This window comes from Cyanistes caeruleus, chromosome 16 (assembly GCF_971803275.1).
Source record: "Cyanistes caeruleus chromosome 16, bCyaCae1.hap1.1, whole genome shotgun sequence".
NCBI classification, from domain to species: domain Eukaryota; kingdom Metazoa; phylum Chordata; class Aves; order Passeriformes; family Paridae; genus Cyanistes; species Cyanistes caeruleus.
The window spans coordinates 889361-910381 of record NC_141716.1 but is presented as its reverse complement, the minus strand read 5'-3'; the positions used below and the strand labels follow the sequence as shown (position 1 = coordinate 910381).

General features: G+C 49.1%; 1 protein-coding gene across 5 annotated transcripts in view; it reads left to right on the top strand.

Annotated features, from left to right (window-relative positions):
• LOC111938423 (uncharacterized) overlaps window positions 1-20624 on the top strand; it is a 114174-nt gene extending 93550 nt beyond the window's left edge. For 4 of the 5 annotated variants that reach the window (XR_015276912.1, XR_002868985.2, XR_002868983.2 and 1 more), the window contains 3 exons: window positions 12997-13072; window positions 15724-15799; window positions 16478-16703. Coding sequence is in view for 2 of the 5 variants with exons in the window: in XM_086852535.1 (XP_086708661.1) it covers window positions 12997-13072; window positions 15724-15765 (118 nt within the window). In the remaining 3 variants the exon portion in view is untranslated. Of the gene's footprint in view, window positions 1-12996; window positions 13073-15723; window positions 15800-16477; window positions 16704-20414 lie in introns of those variants that run through there. The other variant, XM_086852536.1, reaches the window with a different exon arrangement.
• Window positions 20625-21021: the final 397 nt, after the last annotated feature.

The window sequence follows — 21021 nt, the reverse complement described above, 5'->3', positions numbered from 1 at the left end:
TCTAACACTTAAATTCATCAGATATATTATTAGTTCTTTATAATCTAAAATGACACAAAAAAAGAACATGTAAATACCTGAGTCATAACAGAGGCTGGGGCCAGAGGGTATCTATGACATCAGGAATTCTGCCTGATGGACTGAAGGGATCAACAGGAACAAGGGGGTGTCCCAAGGGCAGGACAGAGGTCCTGGGTGTGAGAGCACAGACCTGCAGGGAGCAGCCAGCCACGGGCAGCTTCTGTGCAGTCTGAAGGGAGCTTTATTTCACCCATCCTGGAATGCCCCCTGCTCTGTCCCTGCCACAAAGCCTCTCAGGTGGCTTGGGCAGGCTCTGGAACACCCTGGAACACAGGCCTGCTGTGATACTTCAAATCTTTGTGCCTCAGTTTACCCATTGATTAGGATGATAGCCTTCCCAGAGTGTTACAGTGATTAATTATTAATGTTAGTAAAGTGTTTTGAAGATGAGGAGTGCTACATGCTGGCTAAAGATCTTAATCACCTCAGCCTCCTGATGAAGTTTTTGTATTTACATAATGAACCAGCCACAGAAGAGGTGCAGAGATGGTCTCTCCTGGTGGACAGATTCTTACAGCTCGGTTATCTCTGCCATTATCACTATCTAAATCGAATCAAATCCTTTTTTTCCATGGGGATTTGCTTTTGGAGTGAGCAGAGCCCACATGCTCCATGTGAGACTCCCAGCATGGCAAACAGCCACCGTACCTTGGCTAATTTCAGTCCCTGCCCATGAAACTCACCTCACCCAGAACTTGTTTCAACTTCTCCAGCTGTTCTTGGCATGCGTTGAGATTTCATAAAGTTGATGCCATCAACTCCCACACATATGGCAAGGCAGAGTGAGAGAGAAAACCCACACACAGTAACTAATATATAGGGAGAAGAGGTATTTGCATGGGAGAGCACAAACATGAGGCTTTTCTCGCTGGCTCTGGTGGCTCCTGGCTGCTAATGCCGAGATGCAAAGGGATATGCAGATAGCGAGGGTGACTCACAGAGTCCTTGCCAATGCAGAGCTCCAGGAAGACACCTGATGCTTCCAGCAGGGCCACTGCATTAATTCTGCTGGTCAGCAGGGTCATTTTCACTGCTGCCACAGCAGGCAGAGGCAGCTCCTGGCCGGGGAGCAGCGGGCTCCTGGCTGGGCACGGGGCACACAGCAGCTGCTCCCTGGACACTGCTGAGCACGGCTGGGCCACTGCAGGAGCTCTCATTCACAAAATAATCTCCCCTTGGACTTAGTTCTGCTGAGGCATTTTGCCTGTGGCACAGAAGGTTTGTTCTCCTTGTGTTTCCTTTTTCCTTTTCTTTTGGAGGCAAGTGCATAATTTTTCAAACTTTCAATGACCCTCATTTTCAATCCATAATGCATTATCAAGATGACACCTAATTGTTATCAATTCACAATCTCACCCTAGTTAGGAGAAATCTGGGAACTGCAGGCAGGGGAGAGTTTGGTCACGAACACGGAGTGCAGGCAGGAACCCCCATTTCCATACGTACTTTTAGATCTGGGCAGATTTCCAGGGGAATCCGTGTTTGTCTCTAGAGACAACTTCAGGACAGGCAGAGGTTTATTTCAGCACTGAGCACTCACACCAAACTTTGTCTCGGGGGGCTGATCTGGCAGTTCCAGGGGAGCGATTTGGGGTGGTGGGGACAGAGCCAGGCTGGGAGCGACACCAGGACTCAGCACAGCGGGATCAAGCTCAGGTTCCTCTGCTCCCCCCTGTGAAAGGGCCCTGGACATCCTGGCTGTGTGGGGCTGGGGCTCCTGGCAGTGTCCCCCCCTTGCCAGTCTCCAGCTGAGATCAGCAGATCAGGAGATCACCTGAGATCTGAGCCCTGGGACTGGCAGTGCAGGACCCAGCCTGGCTCTGCAGTCACGGGTGGGCTGCACACCTAGCAAACATTCCAACCTGCTCTGCAGTGAGTGAAGGACTGCAATGAGACTGGGCTAATTACCTCACTGCACACCCAGTGAGCCCTGCATAAACTTGGCCACATGGTGAGGTTTATTGGACACCAAGTATCAGGCTTTCCATTTCCTTTTCTATTTATATTCTGTGTTCAAATGAAAACCACAAGTCTTTCCAGGTGACCTGTTTATTAAGTGAATTTAGAGCACTTAACATTTGCATTTATTAATTTTCTAGAAAAACTGGTATTACTAGTTGCTGAGAACTAACTGCTATCTCAGATTTCACTGGGTACCAGCTGCAAATCTTGGTAATAAGACTTTGATGATGATTAAGCCAATGACGTGATTTTTCAGTGGCACCTGTAGCCAGCTCCAGCTTTGCAGTGACCTGTGAGGACTCAGCACCTCGGACAACACCTCCACAACCCCTGGGCTCAGCCAAAATAAAAGTGAAGGTGTGTATGGCCAGACTTTTCACACCTGTGTGCACAGAGGTGCTGCTCGTGTGACCTGGGCGTGCTCTGAGCCCTGAGCGCTGCCAGGGAACGGCACACTGGAATTATTTGTATGAATTTCATGTTCAAGCACAATCCCAGAGCCAAGTTCCTCAAGCTGCTCATGTCCCAGTACATGAACATGACCTGATTGCATTTTTAGTAAGAATGTTTGGGTTTTCTGGGCTCTGAGGTGTCCTTTTCTGAGGATGAATCTCCAGTGCCTTATTCCCAGGCCAGGGCTCACAGAGCCCTCTGCACTCTGCAGTTTTCTTCTATATTTCCTTGGCTGCATGATCAGAAATGCTTTTTCAGTAATTTCATCTCACTCTTTTCAGTAATGACAGATCTCTTCTCTCAGCAAAACCACCTTTATATTCCTTTACTGGGTCACTGTTAACTCTTCTACACTCTACATAATAACACTGGAGATTTTTTGTAGATAGGCTTTCTGCCAGTCTCCTGCATAAAAATCAACTGTGTCTGGAGCAGGTATAAACTTGGAACAATTCCTACCTCCCAGGTAAAAGAACTCATCTGGTGCACACACATACCAGAATCCTGCACAGACTGAGGAGCCTGCAAAGGTGGAAAGAAATTTTTCTAATTCGTAGCTGAATTTCTTCTGATGAAGGGCATGTACAACCAACTGCAAGAAAACAAATTATTGTTCTGATTATTTTTCACTGTAGGAATAATTGGTAACATTGTTCTTCTTGGCAAAGATGAATAGTTGGAACCAGACTATTTCCCAGAGACAAAATATCCACAGGGAGAGATTTTTGAGGCAGTCATAGGATGCACCCTACAGAGTGTGATTCTCATGACATTAAAGCTGTGCTGATGGTGCTGCCATTAACTTCTAATGAAGAGAGAAATGAACCTGATGGATGCAGCGTAAATGCTCTATGGAAAGGACAATAAAAATATCACATTTTAGGCAAGGTCTGGCTCTCATTGAAGCCAAAAGGGTTGAATTCATTGAACTTATCCAAAACAGGAAAAAGGATTTATGAGTGTGGAGGACGAAGAAGCGCTGCTGTGAGTCCGAGCCACTGAATAACTCCATGCCACAGAAGCCATCCCCCAGAGTTTTACAACAGTAACTGTTGTGTTACTTTGTGGAATTTTCTGATCCTTTGATAGTGTTTCCTCCCTTTAACAGCAAAATCCACACTGCTTCTTGAAAGCTTTTAGAATATTTTTCCTTGTGCCTTTATCCTAGGGAAGGCAGGAGCACGTTTGGTATTTAGGACAGGGAGCTGGCAGTCTGGATTCTTTCCAGCTTTGTCACTAACCCATGGTACGACTTTGATCTCCTCATTGTACAGCAGCACTTGGAGAGGCCCTGGGGAGCCTCCTGTGCCTCAGAAAGGGTCGAGTCTGTGCCACCCCTGTGCCAAGCTCCTGCTGCAGAGGCTGCCCAGGGTGATCCGTGTGCGCTGCACCCCTGGGGTCCCACGGCTCTGCCTCTCCTCTCCCCCAGGACAGGCAGAGCAAGTGTTTGTTTGGAAACAATCAAAACTCAACAGTCAGATACTAGACCGGGAGGAAGTAAACAAGTAAAATGTAAAGTAAACAAATATAGAGTATTTCAATTCTGGCTTCAATTCTGCAAGCAGAGGCCAGTCTTTTAAATGCTCTCCCCTGGAATCCCAGTGAATGCCCACATGCTCAGGGACCGGCATCCACTGGTCCCAGGCTGAACACACACTGTGCTCCAGCCTTCTCTGGACAACCCTTTGAAGTTCTCCACTCTTTTATTTCCTAAAATTAGGTTTTATAATATAAATGGGTCTCTAATTGACTTTTACCAAAGCCAGCAGCAATGGATATTTTAGCAGTGGTTCCTCTGGGTTCAGACCTAATTGACCAGAAGGTGTGTGACCTCTATAAATACACCTCTGGCCCTTCCTGGGAACCAAGAGCCTTATTATTTCTGCCTTCCTCCTAGCCAGCCTGCTCCCACCCACTCTGAGCTGCTCCCTTTGTTTCTTTATACAGAGTTATTAGTCTCATTCAAGACACTGCCTATACACAGGTTCTATTAACTTTTGGCTTGTGGTGCTACCAGCTTCCTATAGGGACCTGTATGTGGTACTCTGTGTGAATATAAATTATTGACTGGCAACAGTTGTTCTGACAGGACTTGTCTGTGAGTGCAATAATTCCTCAGCTTCATCCTCTCTCCCAGTTTAATGTGAAAATTCCAAAAACCCCTCAAAACACTGTCACTTTTTTTACTGCCTGCCTTGAGAGGAGTCGCTGAGCACCTCGAGGTTGTGTTGGCTGTGCCTGATTTTGGAGCTTTGTGTGAAGGGAGGGAGCTGCCCCTGGGTACCTGGAGATGCCCCTGCTGCTGGGACGTGGGGTCCTTGCTCTGGGGATGAACACACTGCAAACAGCAAGCTAAATAAAAACACGGGCTTTTTGTAAATGCATTCGACTTTAAAATGGGACTGTCAGTATCTAGAGGCTAGCAGGGAGTTAGTTTGGAGTCAGTCTTTGTGTGGTCATTTTCGTTCTGGAATGAGAGTGTTCTTGCACAGAATTACACTAAAAATGTGTTGTCAAGAGACATTGTCTTTTGTTTCCATGAGTTTGCAAGTATTCCCAAACAAGTTTGATGTAAGCCAGAATGTCCCAGCTTTTATCTTGCCGAATAAAAGCTTCTCCCTGAGCACCAGGAGCCCTGGGCTGGCCGGAGCTGCGGGAGCTGCGGGAAGGAGCTCGGTGCCCCAGTGCTGGGCAGGGGCTCTCCCTTGGTGCCACAGCACCGTGTCCTGATGAGACTTCAAGGAACTTTCTGAGCTGCCCGAGTTCCTCTTATGAAGGGCATTGTATGTGTACAGTTTGTTTGTATTGTTGCCTAATTATGAACAGCAATTAAGACTTCACACCTACAATTTGTATTCACAATTTGTAAAATTCCCTTGCCTGGAGTTCTCTGCTACTGCTGCCAACAAGGCACCCGGCAGATTTTATTCTTTCCCCCGGTGCCACGGAACAGAGCTCTCCATCAGCCTCAGGTCTGCAGCTGGCAGCACAAGGGCCGGAGCTGCTGCCTCGGGGCTGCTGTGCCTGTGTGTCCCTGAGCAGGGAGAGGGTGCAGCCCTCAGCAGAGAGGATGGCAGTGCCAGGGGCCGGGCAGGCAGCAGGGCACCAGTGCAGCAGTGCAGCAGCAGCAGGGCAGCAGCAGGGCAGCAGTGCAGCAGCCGTGCAGCAGCCGTGCAGCAGCAGTGCAGCAGGCAGCGGTGCAGCAGTGCAGCAGCAGTGCAGCAGCAGTGCAGCAGCAGTGCAGCAGCAGTGCAGCAGTGCAGCAGCAGTGCAGCAGCAGTGCAGCAGCAGTGCAGCAGCAGTGCAGCAGCAGTGCAGCAGCAGCCTGCTCCCCCAGATCCCGGGCACAGGTGTCTCTGCACAGGAGCCAGTGCCCTGCGGCTGCTCCCAGCACTGCGGGCTTTGCAGAGGATCCCGAGTGTGGATCATCCCTGGGCCCGCTCCATCCTGCAGCCCCCAGGTACCAGCACCTGCCCACGGCTCTGCCAGCAGCTGGCACTGACTTCATCGTGTCCCCAGTGCCATCCCTGCTCGGGACTTCTGCGTGTCCCCAGTGCCATCCCTGTTCGGGACTTCATCATGTCCCCAGTGCCATCCCTGCTCGGGACTTCATCATGTCCCCAGTGCCATCCCTGTTCGGGACTTCAGCGTGTCCCCAGTGCCATCCCTGTTCGGGACTTCAGCGTGTCCCCAGTGCCACCCCAATCCATTTAACCGTGGCCGTGCGGATCCTGAGAGCATCTGTGGAACGGGGGATGCACTGAGCACAGTTATGCACATCCAAACTGCAACTGAGCTGTACTTTAAACACATGGCTTTGGAAAGTGCTCTCCTGGGAAAGGAGAAAGCCAATGCTGGGGTTTTTTGAGTTTTTCTGCTGTGCTGTTAGGCTGGGTGAGGCTGGGCAGATCTGGGAGCAGGAGGGAGCAGGAGGGAGCAGTCAGTCCAGCTGCTGATGGCACTGTCTGGGGAGCTCTGTGCAGCCCAAGCACCAATGCCTTTCCGAGCGTGGTGGTCACTCAGGGAAGTGTTTACCTTGGAGCCACAGGGCCTGGCCAGGGGCTCACGCTGTGTCAGTAATTTTGGTGCTGATTCTGTAAGCTGTGATCAGAGGAAAAGCAGGACATGGCAGCATCGTTTGGACAAACAGAACAGCACCAGTCCTTCCTTCCTGGATGCAGCTCCTGGAAAACTCCCATTTTCTGACTCTGCTGGGGAGTTCTGCAACAACATCTAGGAAATATATTCCAATGGGAATGTCTCCAAATGGTGACTATAACATGAGCATAAAGTATTGTTAATAAATTAATCCACTCTGGGTTTTTTAGCTAGAAAAATAAACGCAGGCTCATGTTGTTTGAGCGAAACTCAATTCAGCATGGGCAATATCAAGAACACAACTAGGATAAAAACTACCACACAGTAAATCAAAGAACAAGAGAAGTGCAAGGCTATTAATGCTTTACTATAACATTCCTCACAGCCTCTCTGCACTGTGGATAACTGCAAGCCAACATTTTTCAACTGTCCTAAAGAATGTGAAATGTAAATGTTTAGAAGGATGTTTTTGTGCCAAGCTGAGAGTGATCATAAACATCAGCTTCTAATAGAAACATTTTCAAAAGATGCACTCCGTGCTGCCAGCTTTTGAGAGCAACACCATGTAAATTAGGTCAGAGTCTCCTTGGATTCCTGACACTCCATTGCTGCCTTTTAATTGCCAGAAATTGTTGGATTGATGCTATGTTTTAATTTAAAGTATGAACTGCAACTGTATTAAATATGCTGCTTAAATATCATGTGGATAAACAATAAATCACCTGCCTGGGATTTGTTTCGGGGACAGGCCCGAAGAGAATCTTGAGGGAAAAGAAGCGCTGTTCTAATGATGGCCCTTTGTTTCTGTGGCACAAGGAATGTGCCTGGTGTTTTGCTGCCAGTTTGGAGTTTATGGGCTGGCTGTAACCCTGCCACGCTCATGATGCACCCAGAGCAAAGCGTGAGGAGCCGCTCCACCCTGTGCTGGAGCTGTGAGCGCAGCAGGGAGGGCACCGTGCCCATCCACCTGCACGTGCTGGAACTGAAACCCTGCCCTGGCACTGCCCTGCTTCCTCACTGCAACCTCCTCCCTCAGCTAGCAGCAGGCAATCTTCAACAAAATGGCCAAATCTAGGAAAATTAAAAAGCCTTGGGCACTATAACCAGTTTCAGATGGTTATGTCACCCCAAGATTCCCAACAAACTCACATTTTGTAAGTGAAACGTTTTCGCTTTGGGATTTAGAGTTTCCATTTTAGTTTAGTGCTTAATTATGTTTTAAAAATCCTTAAAGCAAAATTAAATATTCAGATCAAAGTATCAAATGTCTTTTTTGTCACTGTTGCTAGTGAATCCAATTTAGTATCTTGCTAGAGGAGACATCTCTGATCACAGCTCAGAGCATCTCCTTTTATAATCAGTGTTCACATTCTTCCACTCCCCATCATCCCTGCCAGAGATGATCCCTGATGATGTGAGGGTTAGACATGACATGGTTATTAGTGGATCGTGCCTCTAGATTTTTGGAGGATAGAAGCCTAGGAATAACTTCAGAAAAATCTGGTTTTAGATAAACTTTCCGTGTTTTATGTGCAGCCTGCCACTTGTTTGGAAGCAATTTAAAAGGGGATGTTGAGAGGACAGCTGTAGGTACCAACCCCAGGTACACAGAGCAGGACCCCAAAGTCAGGGCTGAAATATCAGTGCAGGGAAGTGCAGTCCTGGGGTTTCATTCTCAAGAACAGCAATTCTCAACAACAACATTTTTGGCTCATTCTTTTCTTCAGTTTTGTATTTGTGCTTTGGGATTATTTATATTTATAAACGTGCTCCATTTGCACACTGCTTGTGGAAGGGTCCTGGGGCTCTGTTCTCCACAATCCACCCGGGAACAGCTGAACCTGACTGCAAAGCTGATGGGAAAAGCCAGGAGAAAACACACTCGGCGTGAGCAGGAGATGTCCTGCATGGGTGCAAAGACAGTGTTTGAGCTCATTTCCCCTTTTTACCGTTCCTATTGCTACAGAAACAAATCAGATCTTTAGGTGGAGAGGGGCGGGGAGCAGTCAAGCCTCACAGCATGGAAAGATGGGAAAAGGACTGAAGAGCAGAGAGTAAGAGGATGTGAGCTGTGCTCACAATGAAATCACTGGGAATTCTGCCATGGAAGCAGAACTGAGTTGTTCTTTCAGGTATGAAAAGTACTGTGAATGACAAACAGAACTCCCATTAAGAGGTTAGGACAGGAAGTTGTTTTCTTCCAGGGATGAGCCAAGAAGCTGCAAAAGCTGAGTCCCTAAATGTGAGTGTTGAAGCCAAGCCTTGACAGAAGCCTTGCTTCCAGCATCCCCTGAGGGTGTCTTTTAATTCCCATTAATATCTCTTGTGGTCCTTCCACCTCTCTCTTGATTCCCACTGGCCTTCCTTCTCTTTTCCATCTCATCAAGGACTGCTCTGCAGTCTAAAGCAGGAGCCAGAGGATGTCTTTGCATTGTCTTTAGTAACCTTTGAATCAGAGCAGGGAGGTCACAGTTCTTAGGTTTATAATTTGTGTTGCAGATAAATCAGGATATTTTGCTATAGTTTTGATTTGAGCCTCACAAAGCCCTGGAAATAACAGAAGCAGCAAATAGATAAAAAAAGGTTCATGCCAATGGGACAAGCAAAATATGTCATCCCAACACAAGCAGAGCTTGGTGCAGAGCTAGGAATGAAGGCTAAGTCCTGACTTCCCTCCTTCTGCTTTTACCATTCCATCCTGCAAACTCCCCCAGATTATCCTAAAATTGTGCAAAGAGTACCAGCCAGCAGAGACCAGCTCAGCCTGGCTGCTCTGAGCCTGCCAAGGCTGTTGGGATAGCGAGAGAAGGGACACACAATTCATTCTGAGAAGGTTTTTTCCCCCTTTTTGTCGTCCTCTCTGTGGTGGTTTGTGAAATGCCGAGGAGGAGCAGTACAATGAAGAGAAAATGTTCCAAGGAAGGCAGGCTGCTCCGTGGCATTGCCCAACAGCAGCAGTGTCCCAAGCACGGAGCTGTGCATGGGGGTGTGGGACACACATGGGGACCTGACCCTGCTGGCAGGGGCCTCCCTTCCCTCTGAGTTCACAGAGCACAGAAAGGGCACAGAACCAGAGCCTCCCCCTGCCTGGCTGAGGCTCTCCCTCACTCCAGCACAAATGCAGGTGCAAAGTTAGCGAGTCCAGGAGTTTTTTGCACAATTTAGAGCCATAAAATGGAAGCTGCCTCTGAGCATTTGGCTCTTCCTCTCTTGCAAGTTTGGGCCAGATGCAAAAGAGGACTTAAGCACTTACAATTCCATAGGTTACTCCCTGCTCAGGATAACATTTCTTCCAGTACCAGCAGCTTTATGTCTGGACATGCCCAGAACTGCTGGGATCTGAGCAGCTTAGTGCAGAGTCCCCACCTAAAACCCACTGGGATCCTCGGAGGAGGAAAGGAGCGTCCCTTTTCTGAAGACAGCCAGGTCAGGAATGTCCCCAAGCTGATGCACAGCAGCAGGACCTGTCCCCTCCCCTGGTGCAGGGGCTCCCTTTAAAGCTGAGCAGGCAGGAGAGGCGTGCTGGGGCTGCAGGGCTTGCTTTGCACTGAAGGCTCAGCACAGGGACAGTCCTGAAAGCTCAGCTGGGACTGGCCAGGAGAACAAGCGTTCCCTCCAGGACTGAGACAGCGAATCTCAATGTTCCCTGCACAGAGAAGAAACAAAATCTCCAGGCCCTTTCAAGGAAAGCATAAATGTAGTGAATTAGAGCAAAACCAAAACAAAACCAGAAAAACAACCAAGCAGAAAAACACACCACCAAAAAACTGAAGAAACCACAGTTATTCTGCTGCCTAATATCAGAAGACATGATGGTACTTGCAGCTTCCTGCTTGGACCTGGCTTGCTCCAAAGTTATTTTGTGTGTTAATCCTGTGGTTTAGATGATGAAGATTAGGTCTGAGTGAGCTGGTTGAGATAAAAGGGGAAAAGGCAGCAACCAAACCTTCACCCAAACTCCAACCTAAACTTTTCTAAGCTTTGAATAAAATAAAATAAAAAAAGTATTAACTTTTCTTTATTATTCTTTTGTTTTGCAATTAAGATTTTATTTGTAGGTACTGTTATTCATCAGCTACAGTTATTCATTCAAAGCTTTGGAAGTCACAGTGCTGTGAGGAGAGCTCTTATCCCTGCAAACACCAAAACACACACTCCAGGATCACAAAAATATGTTTCTTCTGTCTCTCCTGAACTTGGCTTTTTAATGGAATAGGGATTTTTAACCCTAGTTCCTGCTTCCAGTGTAACTGCCACCATACCGTGCAAGTTTCTGTTCAGTTTTGGTTTCTGTGCATATTGGCCTGGAATGTTCAGTTACAGATTTCCTGATAAAGATCCCAGCTGACAGCCAGCAATTTGGCCAATGTTCCTCAAAAAAACAGGAATATAAAATCATGTTCCAAAACCTAAGCAGAAATGTGTGAGTGATTGATTCTCGAAAAAAAAAAACCCAAACCCAAAACTAAACAAACAAGAGCTGCCTGCTGCTTGGCAATTTTGAAAATTAAATTTAAACTCTGTTCTTTTACTTTACTACGTAATACTTTTCAGTACCTATTTTTAAATAGGTGTCTCAGCCAATAGCACACTTTAGGGCTTGGTTAGCACATATTTGGCACGCAGAGCACCAGGGAAAAACACATTTACTGCATTTATTCTCAGGCTGCACCACTCTGGAGATGTCAAATGCACCCAGAACACAGAGCCAGGCTTTGCTCCTGTGCAGACCCTGGGCACGTTGGCACAGCCTCGTGCTGGGAGCTCACAGACAGATCCTGGCAGCTCTGGGGCTGCTCAGCAGCACTTGGCACACGCCCTGAGCCCCTGGCTGTGACAGCCCAGGGGATTGGGCTGCTGGAGTATTGGCCATGTTCTGCTCAGAGAATCCCCTTTCCCCTCCTGCAGCCCAGCACAGCCCAGCAGGGCAGGAAAAGCCTCGGGATCTGTCCCATGAGGGATGCAAATCCCAGCAGGGAGGAGCTGTGGGACCAGCTCACCCCAACCTCAGCACAAGGCAGCTGCTCCTCGGGCTCTGCAGGACATGAAGGAGATGCTCAGATTGGAGTCTGGCTTCTTCACTGTGTCACTGGCAACAGGCAGGTGCCTCCAAAAGGAGGCTGAGCTTCCCCCCTGGTCAGGAAATGAGGATTCTGTCAGTCCAGGAGGATTAATCCAAGCCCTCCAGCCCTAAAGCCGGGTCGAGTGTCACAGGAGGGCACAAGGCTGTGGGAAGGGCTGCTGCTCACACCTGCAATCACTGACTTCAGGTGGCACCAAGGAGGGAGCTGCTTTCTGTGCTCCTGTTTCTGCAGGAAATATTAAAAAATAATTAAAATTATTTAATTAATTAAATAATTAATTTAGCTCCAGAGAGTGACTTCCATCATTATAACCGAAGAGACTTTGCTTAACATTTGAACTTTCTGAGTGCTTATTCTAATTCAACCACAGAACCCTCTGAGAGTTCAGCCATCACTAATTAAGACCTGCAACGATTTATCTGTGGTTCATGCGTGCTCTTGGCAGCTTCTCTTCAGAGGGACTGAGCACTGCACAGTGTCAGTGCTGGGAATGCCTTCAGAGGAGCACAGGCACCAGCCAACTCCACCTCTGAGTCGCCTCCCTTGCCCCTTCCAGAGCTGGCAATGCTTCTGTGTGGCCTCACATTTAGGGTGAAAACAAATAACCCACTTCAAAAATAAACTGCCCTAGGAAGTGTCTTTGAAAATTTTTAAAGCTAAATTATAAAAACATAACATGCAAATGTAAATAATTTCCCCTGCAATGAATGCAGGAAATAAAGAAGTGGTGTAAACAATAGGGAATTGGACAGGTCTGTTTTATTTCCCTTCCTCCTCCATCTCCCCCACAGTGTGATTTAATAAATATTCATGAAAAAGAAAGGAATAGCACTTATCTATTAATTTTTCTGCTTTTATTTTCTGATTATGCCTAATTTAAAAGTGTTTTGGGGTTACATTTAGTCATACATATATGGTTGTTTGAGCCTTTTATTAGCCATGATTCATTGTGCATATCAGCACAGCGTGGAGCTGATGCCTTCAGCGTGTGTCTGCTCCAGGATGCTCAGTTATCTGCCTGCCCCCAGCTATCCAAAGGGATGGATTTGCATGGACACTGCTCCCCCATGGAGGAGAATGCCAGGAATGACCGGTCTGGTGCTACCTGGCCAGGTGAGCTTCCATTCAAATAATGCACATGCCACCAGGACAATTCAGATCAAAGGTCTGCCTTCAACAGAATTCAAATGTAGGGACTCCCAAAGCAGATTTAGCAGCTGGCTTTACGAATGAACTTATGTCAGCTGCTCTGTATGATGAGTGACTAAATGACTTCTGTATCTAATCTTATCTCGCTATCTGTCTGTCTGTTTTTCAGCATTTCAGTGCCCATCACCACATTATCCAGGCGCCACCAGAAGATTAGGAAGCTTTGCAGTGACATTCTCAACCAGGTCTGTTCAAAGGTCATTAGCAGAGCCCTTCATAGTGGAAAAGCCCAGAGGGGAGCACGGAAGTTACCACAGGAGGAGAGGGAAAGGGAAAGGGAAAGGGAAAGGGAAAGGGAAAGGGAAAGGGAAAGGGAAAGGGAAAGGGAAAGGGAAAGGGAAAGGGAAAGGGAAAGGGAAAGGGAAAGGGAAAGGGAAAGGGAAAGGGAAAGGGAAAGGGAAAGGGAAAGGAAAAGGAAAAGGAAAAGGAAAAGGAAAAGGAAAAGGAAAAGGAAAAGGAAAAGGAAAAGGAAAAGGAAAAGGAAAAGGAAAAGGAAAAGGAAAAGGAGGCAGCAACTGCTGGAGCCTTTCTGGTTGTGCTCACATGGTGTGGATCTGCTCAGGTGCTGGAGCCCAGGGACCTCGTGGCAGTGGCCTTTGTGCTGCTGCAGGGACTGTCACACTGGTTGTATGCTCCTGTCACCTGGGACTTTGGCACTGCTGTCCGTGTGCTCTCCTCAGATGCCATTGCCAAGCTGTGTCTCTGATTTCTGTAAGCTCCAGCCTCAGAGCAGAATGTTTCTCTTCAAACACCCCAAGCAGAGAGTGGGCACTGCAACTTGGAACCAGCTTCTCTGAGAAAATGTATTAGTTCAGTTTTATTTTCCTCCCAGTGGACAAACCCTCCCAAGTCCCTGTGTTTGAAGAAGCCAGAAGGGGTGGGTTTCAATGTATGCAAAGCTACACAGGACCCACGGAATCAGGAGAGAGGAGTTTGTCCCAGGGATGGCAGTCCTGCTCCCACTGAAGCTGTGGTGTCTCTGGGGACAGCCTGGGAGGGTTCCAGGAGGGGCACTGCCCATCCCCTGCTGCTCTCCAGGCAGGTGCTGCCAAGTGAAAATGTGCCCAAGCTGTTTTTTGCAGCACTGGCTCAGTCCTGAGGAGCCAATGGCAATTTGCTGATGTGTTGCTCAAGCAAACCCTGCAGTTCTCTGTGCCCCCCTTGGTATGAAAGCAGCCGGGGATTTACGCTGGGGGATAAATAGGTGGTTCCAAAGTGAGAAGGAAAGAGCCAAAGCTGGAAGCTAACCACAAACGTGGGTGTAAACGATTACCAAAGGCTTCCAGTAACTCTGCTATCATCAGAGACTGGCTTTATGGGTATGGCCTCAAGAAGTTTCCCTCCACTTAATTAAAGAGGCAGATAAGTATCTAGGTGGAGTGTGCAGATAGGTTCTGAATGAGTTATCCACTAAGGCTGGTTCGCTGCACCTATTGTTAAAGCCAGAATATAATATCAGATTAATGCATTATATTTGCCTATTATAGCACTATGTCATCATTATATGACATGTTATAATTAAAGCTCTGCATTAGAAACAAAACTATTTGGCTTGGGATAAGTTGCCTTTATGACTTCTGTGGTTATGATTTCCTCCTTTTCTTAACCCCTTAAAAATGCATAATATAGCTATTTGTAGCTGTATAAAGAAAGTTTCTAGTTTCAGATTCTAATCTCAGGTAATTCAATGTAAATAAAGTCAAAATCTGGCACATAGTCTTTTCCTGTGTCAGAATATTTGCGAGTAGAGGGAAATCCGTGTTGTCAGGGTTGACAGAATCCCAGAGATGGGCAGATTAAAGAAGGGGGTGCCTGACTCGCCCTCCTGCCCGTGGTCCCTCAGCTGTCCCCAGCAGCCCCTGGCTTTGGACCGTTCCCCAGGACTTTTCAGGGAGCCTCTTGGCAAACTCTCCCTCTTCCTTTTCCTTCCTGGAACTTCAGGAGATAAAATTGGTTCTTAGAGCAGTTCTTGGCCGCAGCTGCCGGGAACCCAGCGCTCGCAGATGGAGCAGGGGTGTGGGATCGCTGCCTCGCTGAGATCCGCCTGCCACTGCAGCTTGGCTAACCAACCATGCTAATGAATTTAATTAGCCATTTGCATATGCACGCTTTTCAATTTCAGTAGTTGGTGATTCACCAGGTAAGAGCCAGCCTCAGCCTTGCTGTCAGTGGGGCAGAGGGTGCCAGCAGTGCCCCTGTCCCCCACACCAAGGGCACGGAACAGGGCAGTTCCCAAAAGCAGCCAGGCTGGGGCTGCTCTGGCAGGGCTGGCAGGGCACTGAATCTTCGCAGGCAGCAGCTATTATCCAATATTTTGCAATGCTCTTATATAAATCTAATTGATGTCCTTTATGCCCCTGGCCGGAGTGAGCGCCTGTTGGCTGGGAGATGCCCCCTCAGTGACCAGGGCACCCTGCCAGCAGCGGGGGTGACACCCCCTGGCCCTGTCCATCCCTCTGTCACAGGATATTCTGCTGCTGCAGTGCTGCTAATGCAGTCATTTTCTTCCTGGTTCCTGATGACCTTTCCCCTGGACTTGCAGAGAGCTTGATTTGGCCTTGGAAATTGGCTTGTGCACCAGGAACTGTTTTGTCATTTCTGTTTCTCTTGGAAATGTGCATTCTCCTCCCTGGCAGTTTCTCCCATGCGGGCAGGCCCCGAGTGTGAGTGCCAGATGTGTCAGATCGTCAGGCTGGGGCACACACAGGCTTCTGATGGAGCTGCTGGAAACACGATTTTAGCATTTCATCTAAAATAATAGAATTCCTACGGCGAGAAGTAGACAAGTAAAAGTAATAATATGCAAAAATTTGATTTTAACTTTTGCCTTGAACAGATATTTACCTGGATTTGCGACTGGTCCTGTGGCCACAGCTGAAGGGAAATGCCCCTCTCTGGTGTCACCCAGGCAGGTAAGGCACTGAGCTCCATCAGGGCTGTGCAGGGTGACCCTGGGGGATGTGCTGGTGTCCAGCAGAGTTCTGCCCAGGGCTGCTTCATCTTCTGCTCACAGCATCCTAAACACTCCAAAACACCGCTCATTTCTCTGAACACTTCCATCAGCCTCTTAAAGGTGCTTTTAGAGCCCCCTTCGGTGCTTCCCCATGCTGCCAGGCTGTGAGCAGGTTCATTGTCACTGTCCCTGTGTCACTGAGCTGTGCCAGCCCCCAGCAGCAGCAGGAGTTACACACTGGGGCTCCACAGGACACGGCTGGGGGCTCAGCACAACTCAGGGGATGCAGAGCTCAGCTCCAAGGTGGAAAAGGGAAGATGCTGTCCAGTTCTGAGAGTGAGCTTTGAGATTATGGGGCAGGATAAAAATATGGCCCCTGCAGAGGATTTCCTAATGAGGGACAGGCTGCCCAGTGGGGGAAAAAAATGACTTTCTAATGGCATCTGCCTATTCTACATATATATAATGAGTCAAACTCTGTGTGGTCAAATTACTGTCTGGGAAGGGTTTGGAGTGGAGTTGTGCTTCTGGCCTTTGCAGTAACCCTGAGAGACAGAGCAGAGTGCAAAAACAGAACAGTGTCTGCAGAAACCAACAAGTGACAAACCCAGGAGGTCCATTTGCCTCTTTGTTGCAGGAATCTGTGGATCAGAAGATCAGGAGAGCACTGGGAACACAGCTACTGCCCTGATTAGCAGTTTCAGTCTTGTAAGAGCACTCGTTTTGCTCTCTCAAGGAGGTGGCTCTTTGTTGGCAGCTGGAGCCTAGGAAAGGCTGAGCCCTGCAATGTGGGGGAGTCACTGCAATGAGGCTGCAGCCCCCTGCCCAGCCCTGCCTGTCTGCACCCCCAGAGTGCTGCAGCCCCTGCAGCCCCTGCAGCCCCTGCTGTCCCTGGGTGCTGTCCCTGCTGTCCCTGGGTGCTGCCCCTGCTGTCCCTGCTGTCCCTGCTGTCCCTGCAGCCCCTGCTGTCCCTGCTGTCCCTGCTGCCCCTGCAGCCCCTGCTGCCCCTGCAGCCCCTGCAGCCCCTGCTGTCCCTGCTGCCCCTGGGTGCTGTCCCTGCTGTCCCTGCTGTCCCTGCTGCCCCTGCTGTCCCTGGATGCTGTCCCTGCAGCCCCTGCTGCCCCTGCTGCCCCTGCTGTCCCTGGGTGCTGTCCCCTGCTGTCCCTGCTGTCCCTGCTGTCCCTGCTGTCCCTGCTGCCCCTGCTGTCCCTGCTGTCCCTGCTGCCCCTGCTGTCCCCTGCTGTCCCTGCTGTCCCTGCTCCGTGTTGAAGCAAGGTTTTGCCTCCTTAAAAAAAAAAAAAAAAAAAAAAAGAGAAACATTTTTGCTTTACCTGTCATAGTAAACTGGCTCTCATGCCAGTAAAGCATTCCTAATTGGCAGGATTTAGAGACTGATCATTTCAATTTATGCCCAGAACAGGTAGGGCAGCAATGAAAGCCTCTCCCACCCAACCCCACCCCTTCTCACCAGTGTGCCTCAACCCTGCCCTGGAGGGACCACCTGGAGGGCTGAGCAGGGAGTTCCCTCCTCTGCACAATAAAAAGGCCCCATCCTGCAGTAAATAGCAGGCTGAGCTTATGGCTCGTTAATAGTCAGTGTCCCTCTGGTCATAAAGCTCCTGCAGGGCTCGTGCAGGGGAGCACCTGCTACCAGCCCTCAGTACTTTCCTAAAACTGCCTTAAAACCTGGCAGAAAACACCAGAGTGAAATTTTCACTCCACGTTTGCCCGAGGTCAGTGGGGGAAATCGTCCATTGGCTGCTGGAAGCGGTTCCCATCACTGCCACAGCTTGCAACAGCCTTCCCAGAACCATGGGCTGTGGGTATCGCTTCCTTCTTCCCTTCCCCGGTGCGGATTTGCCTCCTTGTCCTTTCTGCTATTCCCTTTCTCTCTGCCCCTCTCCAGGACAGGAGGCTTGAGGGGCTCCTTCCCACCTATTGTGAGTCCCTCACAAGCCAAGCTCACACAACTCCCCTCCTCCTGGGGGAAGGCACAATCAACCCATATTTGTTATTGGCAGAGGGAGAACTACCCAGGAGTTATTACATTTCCCCATAAAGTGGGAGCATCTATTTCTCTAACTAAAATGCTTTGCAAAAATAAAAACTAAAGCCAAGCGTGGCACAAACTGGGAGCCATTAGCAAACCAGGCTTCTGCAATTGCCCAGCTAAAATCCAAATAACATTTTCCAGTAGCCATTAGTCTCAGTCAGATTGCCCAATGCAGGCATCGCTGCTTTTCTCAGCATCTGCTTTATCAGTTGTGTTCCAGCCCGGAGAAGTCGGGGCTCTTGGCAGCAGCAGTGCTGATGTGCAGTGGTTATTGCTCAAGAGCCTTTGATCGGCAGCCAGCCCCTATCACACCGTGCTCCCGAGCCCTGGCTGCCAGAGCTGGCCAGCAGCGGGGCTGGATGGGCTCCCGAGGTGCAGCAGGGCTCCTCTGCAGAGATGTCCCTGTTATCCCCCGTTATTAGCAGGGTTCCTCTGCAGAGATGTCCCTGTTATCCCCCGTTGTTAGCAGGGTTCCTCTGCAGAGATGTCCCTGTTATCCCCTGTTGTTAGCAGGGTTCCTCTGCAGAGATGTCCCTGTTATCCCCTGTTGTTAGCAGGGTTCCTCTGCAGAGATGTCCCTGTTATCCCCTGTTGTTAGCAGGGTTCCTCTGCAGAGATGTCCCTGTTATCCCCTGTTGTTAGCAGGGTTCCTCTGCAGAGATGTCCCTGTTATCCCCTGTTGTTAGCAGGGTTCCTCTGCAGAGATGTCCCTGTTATCCCCTGTTGTTAGCAGGGTTCCTCTGCAGAGATGTCCCTGTTATCTCCGTTATTAGCAGGGTTCCTCTGCAGAGATGTCCCTGTTATCCCCCATTATTAGCAGGGTTCCTCTGCAGAGATGTCCCTGTTATCTCCGTTATTAGCAGGGTTCCTCTGCAGAGATGTCCCTGTTATCCCCTGTTGTTAGCAGGGTTCCTCTGCAGAGGTGTCCCTGTTATCCCCCGTTGTTAGCAGGGTTCCTCTGCAGAGATGTCCCTGTTTTCTGCTGTTGTTAGCAGGGTTCCTCTGCAGAGATGTCCCTGTTTTCTGCTGTTGTTAGCAGGGCTCCTCTGCAGAGATGTCCCCTGTTTTCTCAGCTTTGCCCCGTGCTGCCCGTGCCAGGGCAGCCCCCAGCAGTGAGACCCCAGCAGCGTGCCAGCCCCGACAGGCTCTGCTGGGCTCTGAGCATCACGGCCAGAGCTGGGACCCAGCTCTGGAACACGGGCTCCATCGCCCTGCTCAGGCCTTGCCGTGGCTGAGGTTTTCCCCTGGGGAATGCAGAAATGCCCAAGCCGTGGTCAGCTCCTTTTGCACAGCTGGGGACAGCCAAGTCAGCTCCCCCCAGTTTGAGAACACACGAGATGAAGTGATCAGAATTTGCCGGGGCATGTGCTGCAAAACCGAGCAAGGCACAAAAACTTTCCCAGAGACACGGTGATCTCAGATCCATGTATATACAGATCCATGTAAATACATCCCATGTAAATAGAGATTTATGCATTTATCATTACTCATGCCAGTAATAATAGTTCCACTGAAATCACTACAGCTACATGTATAAAATGAAGCACATGTGTAAGATCAGGATCTAAATATGGAACAGGCAAATCCACCTGCAGCTATGGCAACTGCACCTGGAACTGCAGATGCACATTCCTGCATGAGCCTCTGTTATGTTCAGGGGCTAACTGATAATATAAAGATGTTATAGGAAAAGGCAGGACCAGAGACTCTTTGGTTCCAAAGCTCTGTATTTATCCCTTGCATCTTGATTTCTGTCAGTGTTCTTCACTCATTAACTCTGCAGCTCTGTAATTTGCTTTAAGAGGGGCTGAGGACGCTGGAGCTGCACTCAGACATGGAGGCCTTCTGCCATCTCTGCTACTTCTTCAGATTTGGGGACTCAGCCCAGCAATCAGCACCGTTCTTAACCTCAAGCACAGCAATGTTTTGTGCCACCCTGCGTGGTCATCAATAACTCAGCAGCAGGAGCACAGCCCTGTGCAGAGGCTGCCTTGTGCGCTTAACTGAGCTGCTCCTGCCTGGGGCCAGCCTGCATTCCTCTAAGCACCCAAACCCCGTGATAATTACTCCTGGTTTTGTACCTCTCCTCATCTCCTTGTGCCAAGTTCTCCCCCAGATATTCTGCTCCTTGTGCACTGCAGGGCTGGACACGCTGCAGTTCCTCACTAAGTGACATTCTTGGTTTGTTTTCTGGCCTTTTGCATTGCAAAAAGCAACAGAGACAGGAGCTGTATTTCACTGTTCCAGGACACCTGGGCTGAGAATCCCTGTCAGAAACGTCCACCCCCCGTTGTGTGTGGATGGCAGAGGCTGGAGAAACGAGCAGAACTCATTTTCTGCCGGAGCCACCGCGCCCCTTGCGCTTCGCAAAGCGGCTCCAGGCACTTTCTCTGCTTCTTGTGATTCCCTTCCTGAATTGCTGCAGCCAAGTAATTGTTTCATCATGTTGCTCTGAAATATTTTCCCATCGTGTCACCATGGCGTTCATTTCTCAAACCACAGTTCCTCTGCTCACTTACAGCAAACGCATCCCAAAGCAGCGGTGCCAGGTGTGGAGGGAGCTGCGGCCGGGGCTCGGAGCGGATTTTGGGATTCCTGTCACTGTCACTGTCACTGTCACTGTCACTGTCACTGTCACTGCTGGGCACCGCTCAGCACAGCCCCAACGAGCTGTTGCAACGCCCTGGCAAAGGCAGTTTTTTGTTTTATAGCAAACAAACAAGTCTGGGTCCGTGTGGGGCTGGGGACCGGAGCCTCCCGCGGTCGCCTGGCCAAAGCCAGCGGTGTCTGAGCTCCAGCCCATCCCTGCCAGGGCTGAGCCAGAGCTTCTCCAGCCTCCCCTCCCACGGGATTTATTCTGCAAAGTGTGTGAAATTAGGAGACACAACTAAATCCTCTGATTAAATACCCTGAACTCTGGGAAGGTGCTTTGATAGCTATGGAATGTGTGATACAGAATCCCAAAAGCAAGGCCAACAGGACAGGGCAAGGTGAAAACCAGACTGTGAAGAATTTTTTTTTATTTTTATTATTATTATTATTATTATTATTATTATTATTATTATTATTATTATTATTATTATTATTATTATTAATTCCATGGTAATGGAAATAATACTATGGGGGGG